This window comes from Amblyraja radiata, chromosome 19 (assembly GCF_010909765.2).
Source record: "Amblyraja radiata isolate CabotCenter1 chromosome 19, sAmbRad1.1.pri, whole genome shotgun sequence".
In the NCBI taxonomy this organism is placed as follows: Eukaryota; Metazoa; Chordata; class Chondrichthyes; order Rajiformes; family Rajidae; genus Amblyraja; species Amblyraja radiata.
In genome coordinates this window covers 3,967,746-3,994,220 of record NC_045974.1, presented here as the reverse complement: position 1 = coordinate 3,994,220, position 26,475 = coordinate 3,967,746, and the positions used below count along the sequence as shown (strand labels likewise).

At 48.8% G+C, this 26,475-nt stretch overlaps 2 protein-coding genes across 2 annotated transcripts in view; one reads left to right on the top strand and one right to left on the bottom strand.

The window, feature by feature from the left end:
- Positions 1 to 353: 353 nt before the first annotated feature.
- Positions 354 to 10,267, bottom strand: stra8 (stimulated by retinoic acid 8). The gene is made up of 9 exons (XM_033038365.1): positions 10,107 to 10,267; positions 9,429 to 9,459; positions 7,647 to 7,722; positions 6,880 to 6,961; positions 5,896 to 6,048; positions 4,315 to 4,600; positions 2,593 to 2,681; positions 1,100 to 1,211; positions 354 to 668 (listed from the first exon to the last, which is right to left on the bottom strand). The coding sequence occupies exons 1-9, from the start codon at positions 10,265 to 10,267 to the stop codon at positions 597 to 599; spliced, it is 1,062 nt and encodes a 353-aa protein (XP_032894256.1). The 3' UTR covers positions 354 to 596.
- A 2,443-nt stretch (positions 10,268 to 12,710) lies between these two features.
- The window catches only part of agk (acylglycerol kinase), a 49,885-nt gene continuing 36,120 nt past the window's right edge, over positions 12,711 to 26,475 (top strand). The window contains exons 1-3 of the mRNA XM_033037484.1: positions 12,711 to 12,715; positions 21,650 to 21,767; positions 25,563 to 25,602. Of these exons, the coding sequence (XP_032893375.1) occupies positions 21,667 to 21,767; positions 25,563 to 25,602 (141 nt within the window). The 5' untranslated portion in view covers positions 12,711 to 12,715; positions 21,650 to 21,666. The remainder of the gene's footprint in view (positions 12,716 to 21,649; positions 21,768 to 25,562; positions 25,603 to 26,475) is intronic.

The following is a 26,475-nucleotide window of genomic DNA, read 5'->3' as shown; positions in this document are numbered from 1 at the left end:
ATAGATGCTGCTGCACCCGCTGAGTTTCTCCAGATTTTTTGTGTACCTTCGATTTTCCAGCATCTGCAATTCCTTCTTGAACACAAGCATGTGCAGTTCCTTGTTTATACACTGAGCATGTCCTCAGTTATATCACCAGGTTACTCTCCTGCTTGATGTAGATAATAATTATACATAATACTTGTTATGAATTTGTTTAATCTATGGCTTTTATATTTACAACATATGGAATAACCACAGCACAAAAAAATATTTGCTAAACCTCTTAAGTTAAAAAGGTTCATGTTTACAATATACTGTAACCAGTGGTGCTGTTAACCCATGCTGATACTATTAGACTGTTTCATTGAGCTGAAGAAATCCCAGTGAAAACATGTAATCCGTGGAGCGGATAGAATTCAATTCACTCTTTCAGATTAATTGGCCACATTTTAAATATAACATGTTTCCGTGTCTGCTGTTTGCTTCTCAGTAAACGAGGTCCAAGATCACAAGTGGAACATGGGGATAGATATTGGGCTGCGATGGCTGTGAACATCACCTGCTCATCCCACCGCTGGGGGCATCTCGGATTTCTTCAGCAGAAGTTCCGTTAGTTAAAGGTCATCGTCGAACGTCTCTGTGCATCTCAGGAGGACCGTCTCGTCGTCGAGGTTTGGAGAACTTTGCTGCGGAGAGGCGAGGGAGTTATTTAGCGCCAAAGGAAGGAGTCAGAGTATTATCTGCTGCCTGGGAAATTAGACTCATAGAGTCATAAGATTATTAAGGGCTTGGACACGCTAGAGGCAGGAAACATGTTCCAGATGCTGGGGGAGTCCAGAACCAGGGGCCACACACAGTTTAAGAATGAGGAGGAAGCCATTTAGAACGGAGACGAGGAAACACTTTTTCTCACAGAGAGTGGTGAGTCTGTGGAATTCTCTGCCTCAGAGGGCGGTGGAGGCAGGTTCTCTGGATGCTTTCAAGAGAGAGCTAGATAGGGCTCTTAAAGATAGCGGAGTCAGGGGATATGGGGAGAAGGCAGGAACGGGGTACTGATTGGGGATGATTCAGCCACTGAGTCTACTGTACATCCTTTATTGAACTGCGACACACTTACCTGTGAGTGGAGTGCGATGGAGCCGGAGCGAGCCAGCACAAAGTTAACGATCTGTTTGTACAGCAGGCAGGTCTCCTCTGGGTTTTCACAGGAGCTGTGAGTGAAGACGGGGCTTGTGATCCAATCGAAGGGGAAACAAAGACAGTCGTCAGCACAGCTACATCTCTGCGGCCAACACTGTTTTCTAAAACCCCTGTCCCACGGTACGAGTTCATTCCAAGAGTTCTCCCGAGTTTGCCCTGATTCGAACTCGGAGATTTACGGTAATGGCCACTCGTCGGTACTCGGGGATCTCGTGGACATTTTTCATGATGTTGAAAAATCTTCACGAGTCTTCCCGTGCTTACCTGCCGTTAGCGAGTCTTCCCGAGTACCTGCCGTTAGCGCTAAGAGACGTCCCCGAGCACCGACGTACCCGCTACGTTCATTCTCCGTGCTTACCACGAGTTTGATTTTTTTAACTCTTGGAATGAACTCGTACCGTGGGACAGGACTATCACATGTACATATAAGAGGATGACTCTCTACTGAACAAAGATTTAATACGAATCCGAGGGGTAACTTTTCACACAGGTGGGTTTAGACAAAATTGCTGGAGAAACTCAGCGGATGTGGCAGCATCTATGGAGCGAAGGAAATAGGCAACGTTTCGGGCTGAAACCCTTCTTCAGACTGATGTAGGGTTGGGGGGGGGGGGGAAGAAGAAAGGAAGAGGAGGAGCCCGAGGGATGAGAGAGAGCTGAGAAGGGGAGGAGACAGCAAGGGCTACCGGAAATTGGAGAAGTCAATGTTTATGCCGCTAGGGTGCAGACTGCCCAAGCAGAATATGAGGTGCTGCTCCTCCAGGTTCTGGTGGTGCTCACTCTGGCCATGGAGGAGGCCCAGGACAGAGAGGTCGGATTCGGAATGGGGGGGGGAGTTGAAGTGCTGAGCCACCTGGAGATCAGGTTGGTTAGTGCGGACCGAGCGGAGGTGTTTGGCAAAACGATCGCCAAGCCTGTGCTTGGTCTCACCGATGTAGAGCAGCTGACACCTAGAGCAGTGGATGCAATAGATGAGGTTGGGGGAGGTGCAGGTGAAGCTCTGCCGCACCTGGAACGACTGCTTGGGGCCTTGAATGTAGTCGAGGGGGGAGGTAAAGCGACAAGTGTCGCATCTCTTGTGGTTGCTGGGAAAGTCCCCGGGGAGGGGGTGGAACGGGTGGGAAGGGAAGAATTGACAGAGGGTGGTGGGTAAATGGAACGAGCTGCCAGAGGAGGTGGTTGAGGCTGGGACTATCCCATCATTTAAGAAACAGTTGGACAGGTACATGGATTGGACAGGTTTGAAGGGCTATGGACCAAGCGCAGGCAAGTGGGACTAGTGTAGCTGGGACATTGTTGGCCGGTGTGGGCGAGTTGGGACAAAGGGCCTGTTTCCACACTGTATCACTCTATGACTCTAACAATCATTTCTTCAGAACCACAAACACGAGACTGACATGAGTTTGATACCTGCTTTCTTCCTTTATTTCTGTCAGTGTATCCAGCTCTGGTTTCACGAGGAACCCTGAGGCCAAATCAAAAGCGTCTTCGAAAAGCATCTGTGGAACGGGCAGTAAGACGGGTTTATTTATTACGCAAGAGACCAAAGATGACCTCAGAGCTTCCATTGACCAAAAATAACCTACGTCGCCCGTGAAATACTTAACCAAAAATAAGTTGCCCCTGATAGACGTAAAATGCTAGAGCCACTCGCTGGGTCAGGCAGCATCTCTGGAGAACATGGGCATCAGGTCGGGACACGAAACCTTGCCTATCCTTTTTCTGCCTGACCCACTGAGTTACTCCAGCATTTTGTGTCTATCTTTGGCAGAAACCAGCATCTACAGTCCATTTTTTAATTACATTGGGTTGTTCTTGAGCTGAAGACAGATAAAGCAAAATTTCAAGTCAATGGATATTTTGAAGGTGGGGGTTGGCGGATTCCTGATTAGTGCGGGTGTCAGGGGTAATGGGGAGAAGGCAGGAGAATGGGGTTGAGAGGGAGAGAGATAGATCAGCCATCATTGAATGGCGGAGTAGGCTTGATGTGACGAATGACCTAATTCTGTTCCGATAACTTATGACCTTTTGAAAGATGAATAAATGATCAAGCTGTCCACTGCACAGATCAAGGATAAAAGGTATAACTTTTAGTGAAAAGAGTCAGTAAGTAAGTAAATTTATTGGCCAAGTATTCACATACAAGGAATTTGCCTTGGTGCTCTGCCCACAAGTAACAACATGACATACAGTGACAGTTACGAATGACTCAGAAAACACTAAACATTGATAATAAGACATTAATGATAAAACACCATTGATCAAGCATGTGAACCTACAAAATACCAGATCAAAGGGAGGCTACAGATTTTTGGCTGTTGAGTAGAGCAACTACTCGTGGATAAAAACTGTTTTTATGTCTGGCTGTGGCGGCTTTGACAGTCCGGAGTCGCCTTCCAGAGGGAAGTGATACAAAGAGTTTGTGGCCAGGGTGAGAGGGGTCAGAGATGATCTTGCCTGCTTGCTTCCTGATATAATATAAAGATATAATATTGAAGTCCGATTGAAGATAGTTCATAGGTCTCCAGTGAGGTAGATGGGAGGTCAGGACCACGCTTTAGCTCATGAGAGGACGGTTCAGTTGATAACAATTGGGAAGAAATTGTCAGGCAGCATCTGTGGAAGGAATGGAGCATAAACTTGTTCAGTGCTATTAAGTTGCTTATAAATCCGAGACCATCTCCAGTAATAGAACCAGGGGCCACACAGTTTAAGAATAAGGGGTAAGCCATTTAGAACGGAGACGAGGAAACACTTTTTCTCACAGAGAGTTGTGAGTCTGTGGAATTCTCTGCCTCAGAGGGCGGTGGAGGCCGGTTCTCTGGATGCTTTCAAGAGGGAGCTAGATAGGGCTCTTAAAGATAGCGGAGTCAGGGGATATGGGGAGAAGGCAGGAACGGGGTACTGATGATGGATGATCAGCCATGATCACATTGAATCATGGCTGGCTCGAAGGGCCAAATGGCCTCCTCCTGCACCTATTGTCTATTGTCTATAATAAGGACGTTCACCTTACATGTCAAGAGAAACTGTCTCACACACGCGACCTGTTGAATCCTAAAAGAGTAAAAAGTTCTCTAAATGAATCAAGACTTTCTCGATGTGAAAACTGGTTTGTTTAAGAAGTCTAACCTCGTCCTGATTGGATTCTGAAGAAGCACTTGCTCCCTGGCTGTCTAAGATGCGGTCTCTGGCAGAGTGGTCCATCTGTAAAGGTATCTGCAAGGTGAGTTGCTCGCTTGGGGAGAAGCACACTCGCTGAGAGCACTTTTTGAAGATTGCCGCCTTCCCCTCCATGGACATTTGTTGCCAGAGGTGGGCGATAGCTTTCGACACAACGGGGAGAGTGATCTGTTCCATGGACACAATCCTGTTCTCCACCAAAAGGTCCACTGTTTCTTTATAAAAATTCAGGTATCTGCCAGGATGAAATAAAAAATCAAATACAGGAAGGTCGTACGTTACACCTGGGCAGCTCAGCCGGTAGAGTTGCTGCCTCACAGCGCCAGAGACCCAGGTTTGATCCTGACTACAGGTGCTGTCTGTGCAGAGTTTGTACGTTCTCCCTATGACTGGGTGGGTTTTCTCCGGGTGCATGGGTTGCCTCCCACACTCCAAAGACGCGCAGGTTTGTAGGTGAGTTGGCTTCATTAAAATGTAAATTGTCCCTGGTGTGTAAGATAGTGTTTGTGTACAGAGTGATGGCTGGTCGATGGGCCTGAAGGGTCTGTTTCCACGCTGTATCTCGAAAGTCCTAAAGTCCAATAAGGACTCCTAGTTCCCAGAATTCTGATCACACGAAACCAGCTCGACATTTACGTGGGGAAGAGTTGCACAAGGGAGCCAATCTGGTCGCTACCTGCAACTAATGCTTGAAGAACAGCAAATAATTGAAAATGTGGTGAAGCCGGAGCTGGTAAAAACGCCTAAACGCACCCATGGTTTTCAAAAGATTAATAATATGTCTTTCCAAGTTCCCTGGAAAAGTTGCGCTTGAGGGGGTGCAGCGTAGGTTTACAAGGTTAATTCCCGGGATGGCGGGACTGGCATATGCTGAGAGAATGGAGCAGCTGGGCTTATACACTCTGGAGTTTAGAAGGATAAGAGGGTATCTCATGGAAACATGTAAGATTGTTAAGGGCTTGGACACGCTAGAGGCAGGAAACATGTTCCCGATGTTGGGGGAGTCCAGAACCAGGGCCCACAGTTTAAGAATAAGGAGTAAGCCATTTAGAACGGAGACGAGGAAACATTTTTTTTCTCACAGAGAGTGGTGAGTCTGTGGAATTCTCTGCCTCAGAAGGCGGTGGAGGCGGGTTCTCTGGATGCTTTCAAGAGAGAGCTAGATAGGGCTCTTAAAGATAGCGGAGTCAGGGGATATGGGGAGAAGGCAGGAGCGGGGTACTGATTGGGGATGATCAGCCATGATCACAGTGAATGGCGGTGCTGGCTCGAAGGGCCGAATGGCCTACTCCTGCTCCTATTGTCTATTGTCTACTCTGATTAAGCTGGAGAATAGCCGGAGATGAACATTTTCCTCAACCTATTAAGACTTTGCTTTTGAGCATTGCTAGTTTAATTTGGAAGACAGAAAATAATCGGGTAAGGGAGAAAATGGTCGTCTCAATAGAGGTGTCAATATTAAGTCTCTATTCTCCCGCATCCCCCCCCCCTCCTCTCCTCCACTTAGGGTGGGACTTGTGCAGTACAAACCCTTCAAACTCTAGGAGTTCTGTCGAGGATTTCACTGGAGACTGGGAGCAGACCGATTTCATGTCGTTCTCCGTGGGATGTCCTCGATAATCCCGCAGCCACTGCCAAAGGGTGACCTTTGTCTTGGCAGGGAGAGCAGTGGAAGCCGTATCACTGTGAAGGCAAGAACAACTGCTGAAGTTATGTGTAGGGAGGAACTGCAGATGCTGCCTGACACCGATATACAGGCATTAAAATGCCAAGAACACTGTAATTCAAACACCTATTCTTCCAAGTGTGCGATTTAATAAATATATTACTGGAGAAATGAATAAAATTTAATAAATTTAATAAATATATTACTAGAAAAATGAATAAAATTTAATACATTTAATAAATATATCACTAGAAAAATGAATAAAATTAAGGTCATAAGGAGTAGAATTAGGCCATTCGGCCCATCAAGTCTACTCTGCCATTCAATCATGACTGATCTATCTCTCCCTCCTAACTCCATTCTCCTGCCTTCTCCCCATAACCCCTGATACCGTACTAATCAAGAATCAATTTCAATTAATTTAATTTTCTGTTGCACTTTCATTAAAATATGTAGTTCGTTAAATTAAAAAAATCTTGTACCAAATATTTGTTTCCTAATCTCTATATTCTAAAGCATGCTAACGTGTCAACGATCTTTGCACTAGTAGTAATGCATTAATGTTACCAGTTACCTGTTAATGTAGATAGTGCACTGTATATTGTGCTCAGATATATTCCACCTGACTCACTTAAGGGCCTGTCCCACTTACGTGATTTTTTCGGCGACTTGCCGGCACCCGTCATAGTCGCGGCAGGTCTCCGGAAATATTCAACATGTTGAAAATCCAGCGACTCTTTGGGCGACTATTCACCAAGTCGGACAGGCCCATAATAACAATTTGGGGAAAAGGGAAGTATTTGATATTTGTAACGAGGCAACGGACCACGCTGATCTCCATCACGCACCTGTGGTCCTTGTAATAGCCGATATATTCATCTTTCACTTCTTCCAGGCTCGACGGCTGATCATCTTTCAAATGGTACTTTTCTGTCAAGCAGCAGAATATCGGAAAGGTTAAGCGGATTTATGTCACACACGCGGTCCTATTATAACATGTACTTTCAAAACACCAACTAGGGCGGCATGGTGGCGCAGCGCCAGAGACCCGGGTTCGATCCCGACTGCGGGTGCTCTCTGTGCGGAGTTTGCACGTTCTCCCCATGACCCGCGTAGGTTTTCTCCAGGTGCTCCGGTTTCCTCCCACACTCCAAAGACGTGCAGGTTTGTAGGTTGATTGGCTTGGTGTAAATGTAAATTGTCCCTAGTGTGTGTGTAGGACTGTGCAAGTGTGCGGGGATCGCTGGTCAGCACGGACTCAGTGGGCCGAAGGGCCTTTTTCCGCGCTGTATCTCTAAACTAGAACTAAACTAAACTGGTTTAGAAGGATGAGAGGGCATCTCATTGAAACATATAAGATTGGTAAGGGCTTGGACACGCTATTGGACACGACATGTTCCCGATGTTGGGGGGAGTCCAGAACCAGGGGCCACACAGTTTAAGAATAAGGAGTAAGCCATTTAGAACGGAGACGAGGAAACACTTTTTCTCACAGAGAGTGGTGAGTCTGTGGAATTCTCTGACTCAGAGGGCGGTGGAGGCAGGTTCTCTGGATACTTTCAAGAGAGAGCTAGATAGGGCTCTTAAAAATAGCTAATCAATAACAAACACTAACCTTTGAGTATCAGTAGATTTTCAAGCTTTCTTTCCAAATCCATGATGTAGTTCTTTGCCTTTCGTAACACCTGCCACTGTAGATGAAATAAAACTCAAAGCCTAGGTTTAACTTGAGGCGTAGCGTGTAAAAGGTGACATGTCAAGCCTGCAGCACCAATGGCACTGTAAGCTTCTGTTGACAAGAGTACTCACGTCAATCCCAGCTCTCAACCAAACCTATCATGCTCCGGGAAAAGCAGAACTAGCGGTAGATTTGCTGCCTCACAGCGCCAGAGACCCGGGTTCCATCCCGACTACGGGCCTGCCTGTACGGAGTATGTACGTTCTCCACGTGACCTGCGTGGGTTTTCTCCAGGCACTCCGGTTTCCTCCCACACTCCAAAGCCGTACATGTTTGTAGGTTAATTGGCTTGGTGTAAATGTAAATTATCCCTAGTGTGTGTGTAGGATAGTGTTAGTGTGCGGGGATCGCTGGTCGGCGCGGACGCTTTGGACTGAAGGGCCTGTTTCCGCGCTGTATCTCTAAACTAAACAATTGAACAATGAATATCTTTAGTCAGAGGGTGGTGAATCTGTGGAATTCATTGCCTCAGACGGCTGTGGAGGCCACGTCAGTGGATATTTTTAAGGCGGAGATTGATAGATTCTTGATTAGTGCGGGTGTCAGGGGTTATGGGGAGACGGCAGGAGAATGGGGTTGAGAGGGAAAGATAGATCAGTCATGATTGAATGGCGGAGTAGACTTGATGGGCCAAATAGCCTAATTCTGCTCAATATCTATATTTAAGAGGGAGTTAGGTGTGGCCCTTGTGGCTAAAGGGATCAGGGGGTATGGAGAGAAGGCAGGTACAGGATACTGAGTTGGATGATCAGCCATGATCATATTGAATGGCGGTGCAGGCTCGAAGGGCCGAATGGCCTCTACTCCTGCACCTATTGTCTATGTTTTTAGAATCTTTGAACAATTGAATCCCTGTATTATAACACTTCACAATTACATCATTGGCTCGACATATTTTGGCATATCCTGAAGGGCCTCTCCCACTTACGCGATCTTTTTCGGCGATTTGCCGCCACCCGTCATAGTCACGGCAGGTCGCCGAAAATGTTTCAAAATGTTGAAATTCCAGCGGCTTTTCCAGAGGTACGTCTCTTTGGGCGACTACTCACGACAATATCACGGGGTGACGCCTGTATGGTCATGAGTGGTCGCCCAAAGAGTCGTGCCTCTGGAAAAGCCACTGGATTTTCACCGTTTTTAACATTTTCGGCGACCTGGTGCCAGCAAGTCACCGAAAACATCGCGTAAGTGGGACAGGTCCGTTAAGGCTACTAAAGGCAACATGTCGATCATTCTTTGTTTTAATGGTTTTAAAACACATGGTATTATCTCTTAATTTATCTATCTCCTATCTCTTAATTCCTCGCAGCACCAGAGATCTTGACCTCGTGTGCTGCATGCGTGGAGTTTGCATGTCATTGCATATGTAACTTACTATCCCAACAATATCATATCTGATATACACACAAGGTGCTGGAGTAACTCTGCAGCTTCTCTGGAGAAAATGGATAGATGCCATTTCGGATCGGGACCCTTAGTCTGAAGAAGGGTCCCGACCTGAAAGATCACCTGTTCTTTTTCTCCAGAGATGCAGCCTGGCCCGCTGAGTTACTCCAGCACTTAGTGCATATCTGGTGTACAAACCAGCACCTGCAGTTACCTTCCAATCATATCTGAGTTGCTTGAGAGCCTGAGAACTATTTCTTAACACTGCCTTGCTTCTGAAGTTAAAAGCAAACTGCTGCAGAAACTCAGCAGGTCAGGCAGCATCTGTGCAGTGAAATGGATGGATGTGCACTCTGGAGTTTAGAAGGATGAGAGGTTATCTCATTGAAACATATAAGATTGTTAAGGGCTTGGACACGCTAGAGGCAGGAAACATGTTCCCGATGTTGGGGGAGTCCAGAACCAGGGACCACAGTTTAAGAATAAGGAGTAAGCCATTTAGAACGGAGACGAGGAAACGCTTTTTCTCACAGGGAGTGGTGAGTCTGTGGAATTCTCTGCCTCAAGAGGGTGGTGGAGGCCAGTTCTCTGGATGCTTTCAAGAGGGAGCTAGATAGGGCTCTTAAAAATAACGGAGTCAGGGGATATGGGGAGAAGGCAGGAACGGGGTACTGATTGGGGATGATCAGCCATGATCACATTGAATGGCGGTGCTGACTAGAAGGGCCGAATGGCCTACTCCTGCGCATATTGTCTATTGTCTATTGACGGATCGGGTTGGGTGGGGAACCTTCATCAGACTGAAACGTCCTCTGTCCATTTCCCTCCACAGATGCTGCCTGGCCCGTTGAGTTTCTCCAGCACTTTTGTTTTTGGGTGGAGTTTTTGGCAGTCTCTCGTTGACTCCTTACTTTTGAGGTGGTTCTCCTAGTCCTCTTGGACAAGGGACACACGGTGTCTCGCAGGTGATTGAAGAGACCCGCCAGCTTTGCCCGGTGTCGAGCCTGAGAGAGACGTCGGCGCGCGACCCGAGGTTCAACTTCCTGCAGCATCGCCATGAAGCTTGGACTGGCGTCTGTATACGGGCTGGTGCATTCCCCGGAACTCTCCATCACAATCTGAAACCCACAAATCACACAGCAAATTGTTACAATCACATCGTTTTTCAAGAGAGAGTTGGATTTAGCTCTTCGGGCCAACGGGATAGACAGAGTTGACGTGGATAAGCTTTTTCCATTGAGAGTAGGGAAGATTCATAGAAACATAGAAAATAGGTGCAGGAGTAGGCCATTCGGCCCTTCGAGCCTGCACCGCCATTCAATATGATCATGGCTTATCATCCAACTCAATATCCCGTACCTGCCTTCTCTCCATACCCCCTGATCCCTTTAGCCACAAGGGCCACATCTAACTCCCTCTTAAATATAGCCAATGAACTGGCCTCAACTACCTTCTGTGGCAGAGAGTTCCAGAGATTCACCACTCTCTGCGTGAAAAATGTTTTTCTCATCTCGGTCTTAAAAGATTTCCCCCTTATCCTTAAACTGTGACCCCTTGTTCTGGACTTCCCCAACATCGGGAATAATCTTCCTGCATCTAGCCTGTCCAACCCCTTAAGAATTTTGTAAGTTTCTATAAGATCCCCCCTCAATCTTCTAAATTCTAGCGAGTACAAGCCGAGTCTATCCAGTCTTTCTTCATATGAAAGTCCTGACATCCATCAGTCTGATTCAAACAAGAGGGCATGATTTGAGAATTAAGGGACAAAAGTTTAGGGGTAACATGAGGGGGAACTTCTTTACTCAGAGAGTGGTAGCTGTGTGGAATGAGCTTCCAGTGGAAGTGGTGGAGGCAGGTTCGATTTTATCATCTAAAAATAAATTGGATAGGTATATGGACGGGAAAGGAATGAAGGGTTATGGTCTGAGTGCAGGTAGATGGGACTAGAGGAAAATAAGTGTTCGGCACGGACTAGAAGGGCCGAGATGGCCTGTTTCCGTGCTGTAATTGTTATATGGTTATATGGAATCAAGGGATATTGGGAGAAGGCAGGATTGGGGTACTGATTGTGGATGATCGGCCATGATCACATTGAATGGCGGTGCTGGCTCGAAGGGCAGAATGGCCTACTCCCGCACCTATTGTCTATGTTTCTATGTTTAGCTGTAGAATAAATCTGGAGCTGTAGCTCGATTGTAAACATGCATTGTCTTTCCGCTGAGTGGATAGCACGCAACTAATTCTGTTCACTGTACCTCGGTAACAATACCTGTGACAATAAACAAAATACATGCATCTCCTCCAACCTCATCTATTGCATCCGATGCTCTAGGTGTCAGCTGCTCTACATCGGTGAGACCAAGCGCAGGCTCGGCGATCGCTTCGCCCAACACCTCCGCTCGGTTCTCAATAACCAACCTGATCTCCCGGTGGCTCAGCACTTCAACTCCCCCTCCCATTCCGAATCCGACCTTTCTGTCCTGGGCCTCCTCCATGGCCAGAGTGAGTCCCAGCGTAAATTGGAGGAGCAGCACCTCATATTTCGCTTGGGTAGTTTACACCCCAGCGGTATGAACATTGACTTCTCCAATTTCAGGTAGTCCTTGCTTTCTCCCTTCTTCCCCTCCCCTTCCCAGCAATCCCACAGCCCACTGTCTCCGCATCTTCCTTTCTTCTTCCCGCCCCCCCCCCCCCCATCCCCACATCAGTCTGAAGAAGGGTCTCGACCCGAAAAGTTGCCTATTTCCTTCGCTCCATAGATGCTGCCTCACCCGCTGAGTTTCTCCAGCTTTTTTGTCTACCTTCGATTTTCCAGCATCAGGCCCTTCGGCCCACCAAGTCCACGCCGACCGTTGATCACCTGAAGAAGGGTCCTGAGCCGAAACGTCACCTACTCCTTCTCTCCAGAGATGCTGCCTGACCCGCTGAGTTACTCCAGCACTCTGCGAAACGTCACCTATCCATGTTCTCCACAGATGCTGCCTGACCCGCTGAGTTACTCCAGCACTCTGTGAAACGTCACCTAGCCACGTTCTCCACAGATGCTGCCTGACCCGCTGAGTTACATGGATAGGTGACGTTTCACAGAGTGCTGGAGTAACTCAGCGGGTCAGGCAGCATCTGTGGAGAACATGGATAGGTAACGTTTCACAGAGTGCTGGAGTAACTCAGCGGGTCAGGCAGCATCTATTGAGCTAAGGAAATAGGCAACGTTTCGGGCCAAAACCCATAAGGGTTTTGGCCCGAAACGTTGCCTATTTCCAGAAGGATTTCGGCCCGAAAAGTTGCCTATTTCCAGAAGGATTTCGGCCCGAAACGTTGCCTATTTCCAGAAGGATTTCGGCCCGAAACGTTGCCTATTTCCAGAAGGATTTCGGCCCGAAACGTTGCCTATTTCCTTAGCTCCATAGATGCTGCTGCACCATAACTCAGTGGGTCAGGCAGCATCTGTGGAGAACATGGATAGGTGACGTTTCACAGAGTGCTGGAGTAACTCAGCGGGTCAGGCAGCATCTGTGGAGAACATGGATAGGTGACGTTTCAGGTCAGGACGTGTGCTGGTGTGGGGAGACTCTAACTGTGGCCACAGTGTTATTGTGTCTGGGCCATTGGGATCCCTGGTCAATGGTGAACACAAGGATGTGGATTGATGGAGGACAGACAGGAAAAGCTGGAGTTACTCAGCGGGACCGGCAGCATCTCTGGAAGGAAGGGATGGGGTCGAGAGACCGGTCTTGGTGAATGGACCTGGGCAGTGGGTGACCCAGGGGCAGTGAAAATGGGGGAAGTGGTCTCATTTTTATGAAGAGGGTTTGGGTGCTACTATCTGACCCTCGCCTCCTCTCCACCTATTGGTACTCCAGCACTTGCCTCCGCTCTCCACGGTTGGCGTTTGGACTCTGACTAAGTCTTCAGTGGCCTCTTCACACTGGCCCTCACCTTGTCAGTGTTCACCCTCTAACCCTGACCCTGACCCTGGCTGCTCTAGTGCTCCTTGACCCTCACCACACTCTCTCTAACGCTCCATGCCTCTCCCCTTCCTCGCTCCAAGGCTCCTGTCCTCAGTCTCCCCGTGCCTGGACTCTCGCCCTCTCCCCCTCCCCCCCTCTCCCCTTCTAACTCTCCCCCCTCCTTCACTCCCCCCCTCACTCTCTCTCCTCTCCCCCCTCCTCCCCTTCTCGCAATCTCTACCCGCCCATCCCTCACACATCCCTCTTTACGGGCTTCCATCCTGCCCCTCTTCCATCAACCCCCTTTCAGATCCTTCAACCTCTCTTCTCTCACTCTCTCCCCTATCTTTCCTCTCCCTTATCCCCCTCTCTTGTGCCAACTCACTCTCTCTTCCCGTGGTCTCCCGCCGCCACCGGGTGGTGTCTCCCCGCTCCCGGGGTAGAACAACTCAGCGGACAAGGGTGCGGAGAGAGAGGGGGGGGGAGGAGTGGGGGTGGGGGGGAGAGAGGGGGGGGGAGTGAGGGGGGGAGTGGGTGGAGTGGGGGGGGAGGGAGGGGGAGTGGGGGGGAGAGTGGGGGGGGAGTGGGGGGGAGAGTGGGGGGAGTGGGGAGGGGAGAATGGGAGGGGCAGTGGGGGAGAGGGGGGGAGTGGGGGGGGTGTGGGGGGAGAGTGGGGGGGAGAGAGACAATAGACAATAGGTGCAGGAGTAGGCCATTCGGCCCTTTGAGCCAGCACCGCAATTCAATGTGATCTTGGCTGATCATCCCCAATCAGAGTGGGGGGGGAGAGAGTGGGGGGTGGAGAGAGAGAGTGGGGGGTAGAGTGGGGGGAGGGGAGAAAGTGGGGGGGAGGGGGAGAGATTGTTCCCAATATTAGCAAAACCAAGGAGCTGATTATGGACTTCAGGAAGAACAAGTCACGGGATCATGCTCCTGCCTTCAATGCCTGGATGGTGGTGGGAAGAGTTGCCATCTCCGAGTTCATGGCTGGTCACTTCTCCGATGATCTCTCTTGGACCCAGCATAATGATGCAATCACAAGCAAAGCCCATCAACGCTTCAACTCCTTTGGATGTTTGAGAAGATTCGGCTTGACGCCGAGTACACGACTGACCTCAGTGTAAGAAGGAACTGCAGATGCTGGTTTACACCGAAAATAGGCACAAAATGCTGGAGTAACTCAGCGGGACAGGCAGCATCTCTGCAGAGAAGGAATGGGCAACAGTTTGGGTTCAGACCCAAGTCTGAAGAAGGTGTTTCGACCCAAAAACGTCACCCATTCCTTCTCTCCAGTGATGCTGCCTGTCCCGCTGAGTTACTCTATTGAACTCGTACAGGTGTGCAGTGGAGAGCATTTTCCCTGGTTGCATCACGACCTGGTTCGGTCACGTAAACGCCCAAGAACGAAGGAGGCTGCAGAAAATGGTGGACACTTTCATAGAAACAGAGAAAATAGGTGCAAGAGGAGGCCGTTCGGCCCTTCGAGCCAGCATCGCCATTCATTGTGATCATGGCTGATCGTCCCCAATCAATAACACGTGCCTGCCTTCTCCCCATATCCCTTGACTCCACTAGCCCCTAGAGCTCTATCTAACCCTCTCTTAAATCCACCCAGTGACTTGGCCTCCACTGCCCTCTGTGGCAGGGAATTCCACAAAAAATTCACAACTCTCTGGGTGAAAATTTTTTTTCTCACCTCCGTCTTAAATGACCTTCCCTTGATTCTAAGTGTGGCCCCTTTCCCGGTCCATCGCGGGCACTGACCACGTCATCGTCAAAGGTGTTTACTCTAAGCGCTGCCTCAAAGATGTCCGCTATCAAGATACCATCAAAGGCTTACGCCTCCCTGGATAGTCTCTCTTCTCACTGCAGCCATCTAGAAGGAGGTACAGGAGCACGAGAACCATGGCCACCAGCTTCAAAACGGTGTCCTCCCCATTATCCATCACCTTCTTGAACCAGAGATAGACACAGAGTACTGGAGTCACTCAGCGGCTCAGGCAGCGGCATCTCTAGATAGAAGGAATGGGCGACGTTTCAGGTCGGGACCCTTCATCAGACTTTGAACCACCCTGCACAACCTGACCTTGGCACCAGACAACAACTTTGGGTTTTCCACTATAATGATCATTTACTTTGAAGAACTGATCATTTGTCGTTTTTGTTCGTGTTATCACATCTAACATGCATGTACAGTTTAAGAATAAGGAGTAAGCCATTTAGAACGGAGGCGAGGAAACACTTTTTCTCACAGAGAGTGTTGTGAGTCTGTGGAATTCTCTGCCTCAGAGGGCGGTGGAGGCCGGATCTCTGGATACTTTCAAGAGAGAGCTAGATAGGGCTCTTAAAGATAGCGGAGTCAGGGGATATGGGGAGAAGGCAGGAACGGGGTACTGATTGGGGATGATCACATGAATGGGTGGTGCTGGCTCGAAGGGCTGAATGGCCTACTCCTGCACCCATTGTCTATCGTCTATTGTCTAAAGGTGCAGCAAGTGAGAATGTAATTGTTCCAGTTCAAATCTGGTCCGTATAACAAATATTCACTCTTAACCCCAACTAGCGTTTTGAGATATTAAGCTATTGTGCATAAGGGTGGCAGAAGGATTAGCAGAACTGCAATGAGGGGGTGGTGGAACACAAATTAAGAAAAAGGGTTAAACCATGTAGAACGCAGATGAGGAAAAACATTTTCAGACAGAGAGCTGTGGAATTCTCTGCCTCAGAGGGCGGTGGGGGCCGGCTCTCTGGATGCTTTCAAGAGGAGCTAGACAGAGCTCTTAAAAATAGTGGAGTCAGGGGATATGGGGAGAAGGCAGGAACGGGGTATTAATTGTGAATGATCAGCCATATCTTAAGGGGTTGGACAGGCTAGATGCAGGAAGATTGTTCCCGATGTTGGGGAAGTCCAGAACAAGGGGTCATAGTTTAAGGATAAGGGGGAAATCTTTTAGGACCGAGATGAGAAAAAAATTTTCACACAGGGAGTGGTGAATCTCTGGAATTCTCTGCCACAGAAGGTAGTTGAGGCCAGTTGATTGGCTATATTTAAGAGGGAGTTAGATGTGGCCCTTGTGGATCGGGGGTATGGAGAGAAGGCAGGTACAGGATACCGAGTTGGATGATCAGCCATGATCAGATTAAATGGCGGTGCAGGCTCGAAGGGCCGAATGGCCTACTCCTGCACCTATTGTCTATGCTTCTATGATCACATTGAATGGCGGTGCTGGCTGGAGGGGCCGAATGGCCTACTCTTGCACTTATTGTCTAAAAATCATCAAAAACTCGACAAAAATGTCCAGAATGTCTGAATAACGGGCTTTCAAACTCCATTTCCAACTGGTCAAATTCGAAGAAAGGTGCCACTGTACCTGGCTAATTGAAGCAGAATAATGCCTCTTAATGAGGCTCAGGTAAGAGGCTCTCTTAGCGAAGGCTTTCTCTAATGGTCAAACAAAAAAACTGGAAATAAAGGAAGTCTATCCAGTTACAGTTTCAGAGGGGGGAGATTAGCTTGTAATCGCATTAGATTGGGCCAAGAGTTACTTAGCAACAGGCTTGACAAGAAAGCATTTAAGAAGGAACTGCAGATGCTGGAAAATCGAAGGTAGACAAAAAATGCTGGAGAAACTCAGCGGGTGCAGCAGCATCTATGGAGCGAAGGAAATAGGCAATGTTTCGGGCCGAAACCCTGAAGGAAATAGGCAACGTTTCGGGCCGAAACCCGGAAGGGTTTCGGCCCGAAACGTTGCCTATTTCCTTCGCTCCATAGATGCTGCCGCGCCCACTGAGTTTCTCCAGCATTTTTGTCTACCTATTGTTATAGTCATTGTCTATTGAAACCAGAAGGGTCCATAGATGCTGCTGCACCCGCTCAGTTTCTCTTGATTAGAAAGCATTTGAAAACCGTTCAACTTTTCTCTAAAGTTGTCCAAAAGCGTTTGAGGGCTAAATGCGAACCCTTTCCCCTCCCCCACCCCCCAAAAAGCAGGTGCGGGACATTGTAAAGTTGGATTAACCCTTGCCCCATCGAATGCAAACCTGTCACCGTGCAGCCTCTCTGATCAATATCATAAGGGGTCACCGCAAATCACAACTTTCAGTCTGAAGAAGGGTCTTGACCCGAAACGTTGCCCGTTTCCTTCGCTCCGTAGATGCTGCGTCACCCGCTGAGTTTCTCCAGCATTTTTGTCTACTAACCTACACGACTAAGACGTGGCACATTGGCGCAGCGGTAAAGTTGCTGCCTTATAAGCGCCAGAGTCCGAGGTTCGAGTCCGAGGTTCGATCCCGACTACGGGTGCTGTCTGTATGGAGGTTGTACATTCTTCCCTTGACTCTCCGAGATCTTCGGTTTCCTTCCAAAGACGTGCAGACTGGTAGGTTAATTGGCTTGGTGTAAATATAAAATTGTCCCCACTGTGTGTAGGATAGTGTTAGTGTGCGGGGATCGCCTGTCGGTGTGGAGTCGGTGGGCTGAATGGACTGTTTCTGCGCTGTATGTCTAAACTAAACCAAACGACTTCAACTGTCCATGGACCTCTGAAAGGGAGAGGCACATTATTGCTGCACATATACAAGACTTCTGCACAGATAGTCATAGAGTCCTACAACACGGAAACAGGCCCTTTGGCACATCTCACCCATGCGAACAAGATGTCCCATCCACACTAGTCCCATCTGGCCACATTTGGCCCATAACCCTTTAACCCTTTCCTATCCTAATGTTGTTGTAGTTAGTACCTGCCTCATCTACCTCCTCAACCAGCTAGTTCTTTATACCCACCAACCTCTGTGTGGAAAGCTTGCCTCTCAATAGACAATAGACAATAGGTGCAGGAGTAGGCCATTCGGCCCTTCGAGCCAGCACCACCATTCAATGTGATCATGGCTGATCATCCTCAATCAGTACCCCTTTCCTGCCTTCTCCTCATATCCCCTGACTCCGCTATCTTTAAGAGCCCTATCTAGCTCTCTCTTGAAAGCATCCAGAGAACCTGCCTCCACCGCCCTCTGAGGCAGAGAATTCCACAGACTCACCACTCTCTGTGAGAAAAAGTGTTTCCTCGTCTCTCAGGTTCCTATTAAATCTTTCTCCTCTCACCTTAACATCTCGTTTAAGTGCGTGTGTCTCACACAAAGCTGCTGATAAAGTTTCAGAATGGTCAAATGTACTGATGCTGGAAAGTTTAGGAAACATTAGATTTGGAACAGCAATGAGAATGAATGAATGAATGAATAAGTTTATTGGACAAGTATTCACATACAAGGAATTTGCCTTGGTGCTCTGCCCGCAAGTGACAACATCACATACAGTGACAGTACAATGACACATAAAACATTAAACATTAATAATAAAACATTATCGATTAAACATGTGAATTACATATAATACCAGAGCAAAAGGAGGCAACAGATTTTTGGTTATTGAGTAGAGCTACTACTCGTGGAACAAAAGCTGTTTTAATGTCTGGCTGTGGCAGCTTTGACAGTCCGGAATCGCCTTCCAGAGAAAGGACATTTTCAAAGGGATGTGAAGATAGACACAAAAAGCTGGAGTAACTCAGCGGGATAGGCAGCATCTCTGGAGAGTAGGAATGGGTGACGTTTCGGGTCGAGACCCTTTTCAGACTTGCTGTTTGTTGGGTGAAACCGAGTAGCTGGTGCGACTTGGGTGGGGGAGGAATTGGGAGAGAGGGAATGCTTGAGGTTACTTGAAGTTAGAGAAATCAATATTCATACCGTAGACACAAAAAGCTGGAGTAACTCAGTGGGACAGGCAGCATCTCTGGAGAGAAGGAACGGGTGACGTTTCGGGTCGAGACCTTATTCAATATCCATACCAGTGGGTTGTAAGCTGCCCAAGTGAAATATGAGATGCTGTTCCTTCAATTTGCGTTTAGGGTGACCCTGACGGTGTGAACAGATTTTGTTTTGAATATAGGAATCTTGGCACAGCAGACAGAACTGTAATTGAACAATGGGAGGCATTTAAAGTAGAGAAGGTTCAACTACAGTCTTGGGACAGTCACACGAGCGAGAATGGTGGGAAATTAAAACCATTGCTCTGTGGGTGACCGGTAACCAGAGGAAAATAGAGAAGGAAATATAACACAAGTGAAAATCAATGTTCAGAGGAGAAGTAAAGAAAAAAGGCAAAGAGAGGAAAGAAATGGGAATTCAGAAGTTGTTCTGTAATACATGACAGAAAACGGATGTGACAGTGGAAGTGATCGGGTGTCCTAAACTTTCTGAGGCGCAACTTTCATCATTGTTCAACTTCTGTCAAGGAGAAGCTATACTTCACCCTCGTTAAACCTCATTTGGACTACGCAGTTGCAGCATGGGACCCATACACAAATAAAAACATTTCTTCCATCGAACGTGTCCAAAGACAGGCAGCTCGATTTGTTACTAACACGTATGAGAGAGAAGCGAGTGTCACCAAACTTCTGAATTCTCTTGGATGGAACCCTCTCCAAGACAGACGTGAAGCTCACCGTTTGACCTGTTTTTACAAAATGTTAAATGGTCAGCTCGACATAGATTACAAGACCTACACCAAACCCAAACCAATTAGGAGCAGACGAGGGCATTCGATCCAATTTGTGATCCCAGCTACAAAGACAGATGTGTACAGCAATTCGTTCTTCCCCCGCACAATTAAAGCATGGAATAATCTCCACCCTACTATAGTTACCCAACCAGATGCAACTAAATTTAAAGTAGCTCTTTCTTCCCAAGAACCCTTTCTGGCTTAAGTCCTCCCTCCCCCACCTCCAGTTTAAATTCCATTTGGAATATTTTGGAGGACCAAGAAACCAAGAACCAAGAACCATGGCTGAGATACCAACTGAATACTTAACGCAAGGCTTTGTCAAGAACATTCTTGCTGGAGTTCAGCGTGGAATTCTGCAGTTGAGATCCTAGATGGGTGAAAAGTTAACAAAGAGGACAAGCAAGAAAGACTAACTGCAGTGAGAGTGGATCAATCCAGTTGGTATGCTTGCCTTTATGTCAGTTGGGGTATTGAGTATAAGAGTCAGGAAGTCGTGAGGACTTTGGTTAGGCTGCATTTGGAAGGTTGTGCGCAGTTCTGGCCGCCCATTGCTGGAAGGATGTGGAGGCTTTCTGAGGAGAAGTTTCCTCTCAAATGTTGGAGGTTGAGGGGAGAGCTGATAGAAGTAGATAAAATTATGGGAGGCATAGATAAGATAGACAGTGAGAATATTTTTTTCCCAGGGTGGAAATGGCAAAGACTTTAAGGTGAAAGGGACAAAGTTTAAAGGTGATGTGAGGGACAAGTTTTTTTTAGCACAGAAGATTGTTGGTGCCTGGAAAGTGTTGCCAGGGGTGGTGGTGGAGGCAGATATGATCGTGGTGTTTAAGAGGCTTTTAGATAGGCACATGGATATGCAGGGAATGGAGGGATAAGGATCACGTGTAGGCAGAGGGGGTTAGTTTAACTTGGACATGGTGGGCCGAAGGGCCTTATCAAGTGTTATACTGATTAACATTCTATTATTTGTAGAGCTTCCTGGGCAAAGCAATGTATATTTCTGGTGCTCTAGTCTATATGTTATGTGAAAATGAATATAAACATATTAATAAAGGCTATAAAGGACTTTGCCCTATTATTAATGTATTGATTTTTTAATTTATTCCATATTATCTATGTGTATTGTGTTTACAGACCTCTAACTAAAGAAAAGGTGCTGAGAATATTTTCCTGCAAACATATGATTATAGATTCTTATAAATGATGACATCTCATATATTTTATATATATTATCAGCTGAAAATTAATGCATTTATGAATGAAAGTTGGGATCTGGTGTCTTACTGGGAGTTTAAGATGCTGGGTCTGTATATTTAGAAACAAGGAACTGCAGATGGTGGTTTACACACAAAAAAAGACACAAAGTGCTCGGAGTAACTCAGCGGGACAGGCAGCATCTCTGGAGAACATCTCTGGTGATGTTTTGGGTCGGCACCCTTCTTCAGGCTGATTGTAGTATGAGGTTTAAATTCCATTTGGAATATTTTGGAGGACCAAGAAACCAAGGAGAAAGATTAGAAAATAGATGTGGTCTTTATATGAATGTTGTAGCAAGGAACCAGATGCTGGATTTATACCCCAGATAGACACAACATGCTGGATTAACTCATTGGGTCAGGCAGTATCTGGAGGAATGGGTGTGTGAAGAAGGGTCTCATCACCAGAGATGCTGCTGTTGTCTATGGTTTAAACCAGCATCAGGTTTCTTCCTACAACATTCAGATAAAGACATATCTTCTAAGCTTTCTCCTCTCCCTACTGCAAGAAGGGTCTGAAGAAGGGTCCTGACCCACAACATCACCAGAGTTGCTGCTGCCTGTCCCGCTGTGTTACTCCAGCACTTTGTTGCTTGTTTTAGGTCTGTATCTTGGGTGGGTGGGGGGTGGAACGCGTGGTGGGGCCGGCGGGTCTACGCCGGACGGGTTTCCGCGCCGGACGCGCTCTCGGTGCCGGGGACTGGGGGACGGGATAGCGGGCGGACCGAGTTCCGGTGCGGGAGACAATGGCGGCGGCGCTGCGGACCGTCCGCCGTCACTGGAAGAAATCAGCGTTGGCGGCTTGTGGGCTGTGTGGGGCCGGGAGCTGGATACACGGGCGGTACCGGTACTGTATACACGGGGCGGGGCGGGGAGCTGGATACACGGGCGGTACCGGTACTGTGCACACGGGGCGGGGCGGGGCCGGGAGCTGGATACACGGGCGGTACCGGTACTGTACACGGGGCGGGGACTGTGCGTAACGCGGGGACTGTGCGTAACGCGGGGACTGTGCGTAACGCGGGGACTGCGTAACGAGGGGACTGTGCGTAACGAGGGGACTGTGCGTAACGCGGGGACTGTGCGTAACGAGGGGACTGTGCGTAACGAGGGGACTGCGTAACGCGGGGACTGTACGTAACGAGGGGACTGCGTAACGCGGGGACTGTACGTAACGAGGGGACTGTACGTAACGCGGGGACTGTACGTAACGAGGGGACTGTACGTAACGCGGGGACTGTACGTAACGAGGGGACTGTGCGTAACGAGGGGACTGTGCGTAACGAGGGGACTGTGCGTAACGCGGGGACTGTACGTAACGAGGGGACTGTACGTAACGAGGGGACTGTACGTAACGCGGGGACTGTACGTAACGAGGGGACTGTACGTAACGAGGGGACTGTACGTAACGAGGGGACTGTACGTAACGAGGGGACTGTACGTAACGAGGGGACTGTACGTAACGAGGGGACTGTACGTAACGAGGGGACTGTACGTAACGCGGGGACTGTACGTAACGAGGGGACTGCGTAACGCGGGGACTGTACGTAACGAGGGGACTGCGTAACGCGGGGACTGTACGTAACGCGGGGACTGTACGTAACGAGGGGACTGTACGTAACGCGGGGACTGTACGTAACGAGGGGACTGTACGTAACGCGGGGACTGTACGTAACGAGGGGACTGTACGTAACGCGGGGACTGTACGTAACGAGGGGACTGTACGTAACGAGGGGACTGTACGTAACGAGGGGACTGTGCGTAACGCGGGGACTGTACGTAACGAGGGGACTGTACGTAACGAGGGGACTGTACGTAACGAGGGGACTGTACGTAACGAGGGGACTGTACGTAACGCGGGGACTGTACGTAACGAGGGGACTGCGTAACGCGGGGACTGTACGTAACGAGGGGACTGCGTAACGCGGGGACTGTACGTAACGCGGGGACTGTACGTAACGAGGGGACTGTACGTAACGCGGGGACTGTACGTAACGAGGGGACTGTACGTAACGCGGGGACTGTACGTAACGAGGGGACTGTACGTAACGCGGGGACTGTACGTAACGAGGGGACTGTACGTAACGAGGGGACTGTACGTAACGAGGGGACTGTGCGTAACGCGGGGACTGTACGTAACGAGGGGACTGTACGTAACGAGGGGACTGTACGTAACGGGGGGACTGTACGTAACGAGGGGACTGTACGTAACGCGGGACTGTACGTAACGAGGGGACTGCGTAACGCGGGGACTGTACGTAACGAGGGGACTGCGTAACGCGGGGACTGTACGTAACGCGGGGACTACGTAACGAGGGGACTGTACGTAACGCGGGGACTGTACGTAACGAGGGGACTGTACGTAACGCGGGGACTGTACGTAACGCGGGGACTGTACGTAACGAGGGGACTGTACGTAACGCGGGGACTGTGCGTAACGCGGGGACTGTACGTAACGCGGGGACTGTACGTAACGAGGGGACTGTACGTAACGCGGGGACTGTACGTAACGAGGGGACTGCGTAACGCGGGGACTGTACGTAACGAGGGGACTGTACGTAACGAGGGGACTGTACGTAACGAGGGGACTGCGTAACGCGGGGACTGTACGTAACGAGGGGACTACGTAACGCGGGGACTGTACGTAACGAGGGGACTGCGTAACGCGGGGACTGTACGTAACGCGGGGACTGTACGTAACGAGGGGACTGTACGTAACGCGGGGACTGTACGTAACGAGGGGACTGTACGTAACGCGGGGACTGTACGTAACGAGGGACTGTACGTAACGCGGGGACTGTACGTAACGAGGGGACTGTACGTAACGCGGGGACTGTACGTAACGAGGGGACTGCGTAACGCGGGGACTGTACGTAACGCGGGGACTGTACGTAACGAGGGGACTGTACGTAACGCGGGGACTGTACGTAACGAGGGGACTGCGTAACGCGGGGACTGTACGTAACGCGGGGACTGTACGTAACGAGGGGACTGTACGTAACGCGGGGACTGTACGTAACGAGGGGACTACATAACGCGGGGACTGTACGTAACGAGGGGACTGTACGTAACGAGGGGACTGTACGTAACGAGGGGACTGCGTAACGAGGGGACTGCGTAACGAGGGGACTGTACGTAACGAGGGGACTGTACGTAACGAGGGGACTGCGTAACGAGGGGACTGTGTGTAACGAGGGGACTGTGTGTAACGAGGGGACTGTGTGTAACGAGGGGACTGTACGTAACGAGGGGACTGTACGTAACGAGGGGACTGCGTAACGAGGGGACTGTGTGTAACGAGGGGACTGTGTAACGAGGGGACTGTACGTAACGAGGGGACTGTGTGTAACGAGGGGACTGTACGTAACGAGGGGACTGTACGTAACGAGGGGACTGTGTGTAACGAGGGGACTGTGCGTAACGAGGGGACTGTACGTAACGCGGGGACTGTACGTAACGAGGGGACTGTACGTAACGAGGGGACTGTGTGTAACGAGGGGACTGTACTACAGTTGTACAGAGCCCTAGTGAGACCACACCTGGAGTATTATGTGCAGTTTTGGTCCCCTAATTTGAGGAAGGACATTCTTGCTATTGAGGGAGTGCAGCGTAGGTTTACAAGGTTAATTCCCGGGATGGCGGGACTGTCATATGCTGAGAGAATGGAGCGGCTGGGCTTGTACACTCTGATTCAGATTCAGATTCAAACTTTATTGTCATTGTGCAGTGTACAGTATAGAGACAACGGAATGCAGTTAGCATCTCCCAAGAAGAGCGACATAGAATAATGAGCAATAAATATATTTACGTACATACAGTCGTAGAAGTGCAAATTTTTCCTGGTGGAAGGAGTGTGGGGAGGGGGGGTGTCTGGCAATCACTGAGGTACAGAGTTAAATAATGTAACAGCCGCAGGGAAGAAGCTGTTCCTGGACCTGCTGGTCCGGCAACGGAGAGACCTGTAGCGCCTCCCAGATGGTAGGAGGGTAAACAGACTGTTGCTGGGGTGAGAGCAGTCCTTGACGATGCTGCATGCCCTTCGCAGACATCGCTTGCTTTGGACAGACTCAATGGGGGGGGGGGGGGGGTGAGGAACCGGTGATGCGTTGGAGTTTAGAAGGATGAGAGGGTATCTTATTGAAAAATATATGATTGTTAAGGGTTTGGACACGCTAGAGGCAGGAAACGTTCCTGATGTTGGGGGAGTCCAGAACCAGGGGCCACAGTTTAAGAATAAGGAGTAAGCCATTTAGAACGGAGACGAGGAAACACTTTTTCTCACAGAGAGTGGTGAGTCTGTGGAATTCCCAGCCTCAGAGGGCGGTGGAGGCTGGTTCTCTGGACACTTTCAAGAGAGAGCTAGATAGGGCTCTTAAAAATAGCGGAGTCAGGGGATATGGGGAGAAGGCAGGAACGGGGTACTGATTGGGGATGATCAGCCATGATCACATTGAATGGCGGTGCTGGCTAGAAGGGCCGAATGGCCTACTCCTGCACCTATTGTCTATTGTCTAAATTATGAATTTGCAGCACATTTTTATCTGAACATTTCTTGTTACATTTGAAAGATGACAAAAAGGTTTATTAATAATAAAGAAAGAGTGAAGATTGTTATGCTGCCTTCTTTTTATTTTTAATTCAGGGACAATCTCTTACGCAGGGCGGCATGTCAAGAAGCACAGGTACGGCAAAATCAACTTCACACAATTTCTCGCGGCCTACTAGCCTCAATATAATCAAACCAAACTGTACTGCACTTATTGAGGCAGAATGTCACCTCCAGTCAGTACAATTGAAATCATGTGGCTTCTATTTTAGTTTTTAATCTAGAGATGCAGCATGGAAACAGGCCCTTCGGCCCACCGAGTCCACGCTGGCACTAGTTCACCCGTACACACTAGTTATATCTTATACACTATGGGACAATTTACAGAGGGCCAACTAACTTACAAACCCGCATGCCTTTGGTATGTGGGAGGAAACCAGGGCACCCGGAGGAAACCCACACAATGATAGGGAGAACGTGCAAACTCCACACAGTCAGTAGCCACGGTCAAGACGGAAAATGCACAGACATGACTTTCTCCACAGCATTGCAATGAATAGCCATCAAAGGCACATAATGTTGACAAGAAAGAACAATTACTATGTTGAGAGGGCGATGGGGAAAGGAACTAGTTTAGCCACGTGTAAGAATCAATGTACGCTGTTCTCAGCCCCTTGTGTAACATTCAGCTTAACTGAAGCATCCAGCAACCATATCTCCGGCTGCTGTAGATCACACAGAAACGTAACGCTCCAAAAGTGGAATCAAACTAAACCATTAGTTTATTGTCACGTGTACCGAGGTACAGTGAAAAGCATTTGTTGCGTGCTATCCAGTCAGTGGAAAGACAATACATGATTACAATTGCTCCGGTTTCCTCCCACACTCCAAAGACGTGCATATTTGCAGGTTAATTGCAATCTGCAAATTGTCACTAATCTGTAGGATAGACATAGCGTTCAGGGTGATTGTTGATCGGCACGGACTTGGTGGGCCGAAGGGCCTGTTT